The sequence below is a fragment of the Tursiops truncatus genome, chromosome 17 (genome assembly GCF_011762595.2).
Source record: "Tursiops truncatus isolate mTurTru1 chromosome 17, mTurTru1.mat.Y, whole genome shotgun sequence".
NCBI classification, from domain to species: domain Eukaryota; kingdom Metazoa; phylum Chordata; class Mammalia; order Artiodactyla; family Delphinidae; genus Tursiops; species Tursiops truncatus.
The window spans coordinates 76,905,713-76,912,296 of NC_047050.1; the positions used below are offsets into that span (position 1 = coordinate 76,905,713).

At 68.4% G+C, this 6,584-nt stretch overlaps 1 protein-coding gene across 1 annotated transcript; it reads right to left on the reverse strand.

Annotated features, from left to right (window-relative positions):
• Nucleotides 1-461: 461 nt before the first annotated feature.
• ARC (activity regulated cytoskeleton associated protein) lies at nucleotides 462-5,177 on the reverse strand. The gene is made up of 3 exons (XM_033843122.2): nucleotides 1,849-5,177; nucleotides 1,449-1,591; nucleotides 462-1,222 (listed from the first exon to the last, which is right to left on the reverse strand). The coding sequence occupies exon 1, from the start codon at nucleotides 3,627-3,629 to the stop codon at nucleotides 2,439-2,441; it is 1,191 nt and encodes a 396-aa protein (XP_033699013.1). The 5' UTR covers nucleotides 3,630-5,177; the 3' UTR covers nucleotides 462-1,222; nucleotides 1,449-1,591; nucleotides 1,849-2,438.
• Between the last annotated feature and the right edge of the window lie 1,407 nt (nucleotides 5,178-6,584).

Here is a 6,584-nt window from a genome sequence, read left to right on the forward strand (position 1 = left end):
TTATATTACCGATGACTCGCTCGTTTTGCAGACGGGGAATGTGAGGCTCAGAGAGACCAAGCTTATGACCCTGCAGCCAGGACTTGCCAGGGTCCCCTCCCAGCAGGGATCTTTCCCCACCCACCAGGGATCCAGGGCCTAAGAAGGCCCCCTGGGCCCACAGGCCTCTGTGCGGGCTGAGTCCTGGCCGCAGACGAGTGCCCAGCACCCCCGCCATGCCCACCCCGGCGGGCAGTGGGTGGGAGAGTGTACAGAGGGTTCGGGGGCCTGTCCTCTGTTCAGCATGAACAGCGGCCCTTCCCAGTCACTCCCACCGCTGGCTGTCTCAGGTCCCCAGAGGCCCTTCAGTCTGTACTCACTGGGCTCTAGGAGCTGGCCGCCCCGAGCTGCTTCCCTCTGCAGCCCCCCTCCAGCCAGCCCCGGCCGGCAGAGAAACAGCAGCACACGCACGCCAAGAAGTTTCAGTGTTTTATTAACAAAATCTTACAAAAAGAGTCTGTCTTCGTGGAAGGTGGCAAGGGTGCACACAGCCTGGCCTGACATTCAGGGCTTCATCCGCTGGGGGGACGGGGAGGTGGCCACACCCTCTTGACCCTGGGGCCTCCCTGCTGCCTGCACCAGCCTCGAGTACGGGTTATGGCTTATGTGCAAAGATAAAATCTGGGGGAGCTGGCAGAGTTACCTGTAAGTGTCATTCCCCCGAAGCTGGGACCCCCCAGTGGACAGGCAGAAAGGGGAACCCCCAACCAGGCCTGCTCAGGCCACAGACACGAGCGGCCGGCCAGCACCAGGGTGTGGGTGCCCTGGGGGAGGTGGGGGTCCAGGCCTGGGCAACGGCAGGGCCTGGTAGAGAGCCCACATGAGCCTCAGGACCCGCCGGGTCTCCTGGGGCTGGGCTTGGGGCCGCCGGGCAGGGGCAGCGGCTCTGGTCTCAGCCCCAGGCCTCGTGGCAAGCTCTGGCAGGAGAGGATGGCCGCGCAGTGGGCAGCGGTTCCTGGGCTGGAACGAGGCCGGAGCCGGGGTGGCGGCCCTGGGGGCGGGTGGGCGGGCGGGCGGCCAGCGGGGCGGGCATACGGCAGGCCCCGGCCCTCACGCTGGCGCGTCTTCACCACCAGCCTCTCGCTGGCCTCAGACTTCTCCTCTCGTGCAGGCAGCTTGCAGGGGGAGAGGAGAGGAGGCACTGCCAGGCACAGCAGCAAAGGCTCCGCAGGAGCCTTGAGACCTGAAAGGAAGGAAGACGGATGGTCAGGGACTCAGGAACAGGCCAAGGCTGGGAGGGGCTGCACAGGAGGGGCGTGCGGCGGACGTCACAGGGCTGCTCTCCCAGGGCTGCTTCTCAGCTCACCCAGAGGACTGCGTGGGGTGGGGGCGGCCTGGGACCTGGGGGCTGGGGAGGAGCTTGAGGGCCCCATGTGAGGACAGCCGAGGGACGGGGTCTCCTGCATTACCTGTTGTCACTCTCCTGGCTCCGAGGGCCGGCTGCTGCCTCAGCCGGGTTTGAGGACTCAGGCCCTGTGGGACCTTCCGCCTGCCACGGGTGAGTCATCGAGCAGGGCTCGGTCCCTCCCCAGGCTGGCATGAATCAGTGGTGCTGAGGCGGGAGAGAAAACACGGTCGGTGTGAGAGCTGGCTCGGCAAACTCCCCAGCCCTGCTCCCACCCCAGCTCCCTCTCCCGCTCCCCCGGGTCTCTGCTCCTTCCCCGCCTCCCCACCATGTCACCCCCACCCCATCCGGTAACTTGCGGATGACCCTGAGCCTCGTGGGCTCGCCTGGAAAGTGGGCTTGGCCCGGGACCCTCCCGGCTCTACGGTGCCCCCCGGTGGTGGTACCATGGGGCAGGGGCTCACCTGAGGGGCCAGGAGGCACCAGGACGCCAGGTCTGCTGCTGCCACTGCTGCTGCTGCCTTTATTGGCTTCGGCTCTCTTCCAAGGGGAGGGAGCCACACTGCCCGAGGCTGGCCAGCTGCCCTGGGCCATGGCAGGGGTGCCAGTCGGCTACGAGGCGACTGCCAGGAGAGGTGGCTTCCCAGAAGCCCAGAGCTTCTGCCCCGGGGTGTCCCTTGAGCTTGGTGCCTGCGGGCCCGTGCCGTCTGGATGCTGGGTTTCTGAGTGCCCAGAGGGCCGGGACTTTGAACAGGACGAGGAAGCTGTCCTGGCCTGAGAGTATGGAGGGTGGGGCCGCTGGCCCAGGCCGGCCCATGCTGGGGAAGACAGACGGAGGGAGGGCGAGGGGCAGGGCCCCGCAGGGAAGGGAAGCCCCTCTGCTGTTTGGGGGATGCTGCCCACATCTGAATCACACGTGTCTGTTAGGGTCAGGTTAGGAGGCTGAGGTGGGTGTCCAGCTGCATGAGGACAAGGGCTCCCCCTGCAGGGATCAGCCCACTCAGAAGTCCCGGTGGGCAAAGGCCACAGCGGGCAGGCGGGGGGCCGGCGCCCTCTATTCGGGCTGGGTCCGGTCACTGGCTACAGACTCGCTGGTGAGGGCCGGCGTGAGGGCCTCGCTCTCCTCCTCGGTGGGCAGGTGGGGGCTGGCGGGCTCGGCCACCTGCTCCAGGCCGTCCTCCACCTCCATGCCCTTCTGGATGAGCTGCTCCAGGGTCTTGGGCAGCGGGGGCCGCAGGAAGCGCTTGAGCTTGGGCTGCAGGGTGCCCACCACGTACTGGATGATCTCCTCTTCGTCGGCATCCACGTACAGCGTCTGGTAAAGGTCCCGCTTGCGCCACAGGAACTGGTCCAGCGGCTCTCCTTGCTTCTGCGGCAGGTCCAGCTCACGCTGCACGGCCTCTCGCGACAGCGCGCCCTCGCTGTACTGCAGGAACTCCTTCTTGAATTCCACCCAGTTCTTCACTGAGCCCTGCTTGTACTCCCACCACTTCTTGGCCGGCCCATTCATGTGGTTCTGGATCTGTGACAGCCAGTACTCCTCGGAGCCGCCCACCTGGCGCAGGTACTCCTCCAGGTGGCTGAGGAACTCCCGCGGGTCCTCGAAGATCTGCGTGTCCACGCCAGGGCTTGGCTGCCCGTCCTCTCCCAGCCCCCAGGGTGGGTACTGCTGGGCCTCCACCGCCTCTTGTCCGGGCAGCTCACCTGTGGCCGGTGGTGGGGTGATGGCATAGGGGCTGACCGTGTAGTCGTAGGTGTCAGCCTCGTGGCCGTAGCTCTCGGGACCCCCGACACCTACGGAGGTGGTGTGGCGGGAGGGGTTGCTGCCAACCGGGTACTTGCCGCCCATGGACTCCAGGCGGTCGGCCCACCTCTCCAGCCGGTAGAAGACCTCCCGCCACACGTGCATCTCCCGCTTGACCCAGCGCTCCAGGTTGGCGATGGTCTCCTGGCAGCGACACAGGCAGGCCTTGATGGACTTCCTCCAGCGCTGTGAGTCGCCCGTGGGCACGTACCCGTCCAGGTTGCTCTCCAACTTGCCCACCGAGCGGTGCAGCCCCTTCAGCTCCCGCTCCACCTGCTTGGACACCTCGGTCAGCAGGTGCCGGTGGGTCCTCCGCACGTGCTCCAGCATCTCCGCCCGGCACTTCCCGATCTGCAGGATCACGTTGGGCTTGGCCACCGGCCCGCCGCGGGGCGCGGGGTAGGCGTGGAGGCCGCCGGTCGTCCTTTGGTCCAGCTCCATCTGTTCGCAGGTGGCGGCGGTGCTCGGACAGGCGGGGTGGGGCAGAGGCTGCAAAGTCCTCTTGGGGCCGACGGAGAGCTGCTGGGCGCCGGCTACGCGGAGCTGCGCGTGGCGGAGGGTCCCGCGGAGCGGCGGCTGGCCCCGGCTGCTCTCGGCGGCCGCGGACCCGGAGGACCCGGCACCCGAGCTCTGCGCTCAGCCTCGGCCGCCGGCTCTTTATGCCGCCAGCGCGGGCCGTGGGCGGCCCCGTCACCGAGCCACGGCTCCCATTGGCCCGGGCGCAGGCTCCCCGCCCGCGCCCCCAGCCTGCCGGCCCGCCTCCCCGCGCCCACGCGCGCTCCCGGCGGAGGGAGGACCCACCCCCTGCACACGCCGGCGGCGGCGGCGGCGGCGGCGGCGGCGGCGGCGGCGGCGGCGGCGGCGGCGGCGGCGGCGGCGGCGGCGGCGGCGGCGGCGGCGTGACTAATGCGCTCGCTCGCACCGCTCCTTCCCTGACCCATTCAGCCCGTGGGACCCAGAGACCGTACTGGGAACAGGCCGGCGACGCCCCCTCGCCAGCCAGCGCCGGGCAGGTAGGCCCGGTGAGCGCCCCGCCGCCCCCGGCCGGAGGTAAGGAGGAAGCCCCTCCCCCGGGCCTCAGGGTCAGCTTCCTCCTGTGTCTGCTGTGTCCTGACTGGGGCGGGGGGCGGGGGCGCTGGACTGCTCTCCGGGGCCGCCGGCCGCAGACCTGATCCTGTACAGTCCGGGTCTGCAGGATGTTCAGCCACAGGTGAGACGTGGCAACGACCCCATATTGAGACCCTCTTTCGCTTGGGCTGAAGACCTCCAGGAGTTTTCCAGTGCACACACGCTCCCGGGTGTCAGGTGTGAGGTCCCGGACGTGGCCTTGAGCTTCCGTCTATCCCCGCCCCGGGCGCCCTTGCGTCCAGGCCCTGGGCTGGTCCTGCGCCCGGGTAAGGGACAGGCACCCAGGCCTTGGCTCTCCCAGGGCCCCTGGACTTGGTGTGGGTGTGTGTCGCCTAGGTGGCAGTAGCTGGACAGGACTGCCCCGTGCCCCCTCTCCCAGGTCTTTGCTGAGGCCCAAGACTTCTCCACTTAGCGCCTCCCAGGAAACCTGGCAGCTGCTCTCGGGGCGTGGGGGGGTGGCGTGTGGAGGAGACGGAGGGGCCCTCCACCCACCGCAGGGTGTAGGCCCTGAACCCCAGGCCACAGCCCAACCGGTCGGAAGCTCCAAGACCTCTGCAGGGGGGAGAGGGTGCTGGTGGCCTGATGCAGTCAGGAGAGGTAGAGAAGCAAAACACCATAAAAGGAATGGGGCTCCGGAAGCTGAGACTCCTGCAGGAGGGAGGCCCCCTTCTGCCTCCCTGGCAACAGTGGTGGGGAGGGGCCCTCCCCCTGTGTCCCCGTCATGATGGGTGTGGGTCCAGGTCCTCTGCTGCTCCATGCGCACAGGTAGCACATACCATGTGCCACACACAACCAAGGCCAGTCAAGACCCCCTAGCCCTGCTGCCGGCCTTCCGCTCTCACACGCACACTGCACACTCATCCCCCCTCCCCCACAGAGATACTCATAGCTCCCCACCCACCCATCCTCCCCCCGTCCAGTCATCCCCGTCCACGCCCAGCCCCTCACACCAGGCCCGCCGGCCCCCGGGTCTCGTTAGCACACTCAAGGGCACGCGGGTACCCCCGCTCTGGAGTCCCCATTCCCTGCCCCCCTTGGAGGCCCCTTCCCTGCCACCCCCTGCCGCCCCCCAGAGGCAATCTGGCACTCCTTTCCCTCTCTGAGCTTCCAGCCTTGGTGGGGGAATGTCTCTGGCAGAAACTCCCCCAAAATCGCTCTCCTGGCATTTCTAATTAAAGGCAAGTGGGTGAGCAGAGAGGGGAGGGTGGAGGGGCAGCACAGAGCAGGGAGGGGGAGTCGGGCCAGAAGCTGCGAGAACAGGAACCCCCGAGCGTGCGAGCCTGTGTGTAAGATGCCTGTGCCGCGGCAAGCGGGCTGGTCACCGCGGGGCCTGAGTGGAGCCGCGAGCCCGCGACCGTGTCTGGGTGAGCCCAGGCCTGCGTCCGAGGGCCCTGCTCTGGAAAGGCACGCGATGAGCCAGCTGGGCAGGGACCTCGCTCGCACACCTGCGTTGCGTGTGCGCGCGCGCGTGCACACGCATGCGGTGGGAGTGCCAGAACCACCACTCGAGTGACCAGGAGCCACCCCTCCACTTCCTCCCACGGTTGACAAAGGCCATGTGGCCCCTGGGGGCCGGCACCCAGACCCAGGAGCCCTGACCAGCTGGGCGGCCCAGGCAGGAGACTGGAAGGGGAGGCATCCCCTTTGTGGGGGGGGCAGGCAGGAGAGGGGATCTTAGGGCAGCCCAGCAGGCAGGCCTGGTCTTGACCCAGACCCTTGGTGGGCCGTCTGCGTGGCCAGCCCAGCCTGACGTGTGGCGGGGGGACACGGCCCAGAGGCTGCATTCGCGAGGCCGCCGTGACAGGTGACAGGCCACAGCCACTGATCCGGGAACACCTAGTTGCTACCAGCTTTCGCGCCAGAAGCCCTCAGCACACCCCACACTGCAGCCTCAGGCTCCACTCTTCCGCCTGCGCGAAGGGGCCTGGCCAGCTCCCATGCCTGAGGTGGGGGCTGCCCCCGCCCTGCTCCTCCGTGCCCCCCTCCCACAGGCAGCCTCACCCAGAGCAGGATGACTCAGGGCCACAGGCCGAGCGCGGCAGGTGGAGCGGGGAGCCAGGCCTGGGCCTGGAGGCGGGGGGCCTGGGCTTCCCCAGCTCTCAGAACCAGGCTGGTCTGCTGCTCCTCAGGCCTGCCAGCTCCCGAGGTCTCGCCTGCCTTAGAAGATGGGGGCTTTGCGGGGGAGGGTAGGCAGGCAGGGTGACCACAGGAGGGTCTGCCCAGCGCTGGGAGCCACGCAGCCCCCATTCCAGCCCCTCTGGGGCTCTG

Bases quoted from the DNA above. Each gene is read 5' to 3' on its own strand.
- ARC (XM_033843122.2), bottom strand. From the start codon at position 3,629: ATGGAGCTGGACCAAAGGACGACCGGCGGCCTCCACGCCTACCCCGCG.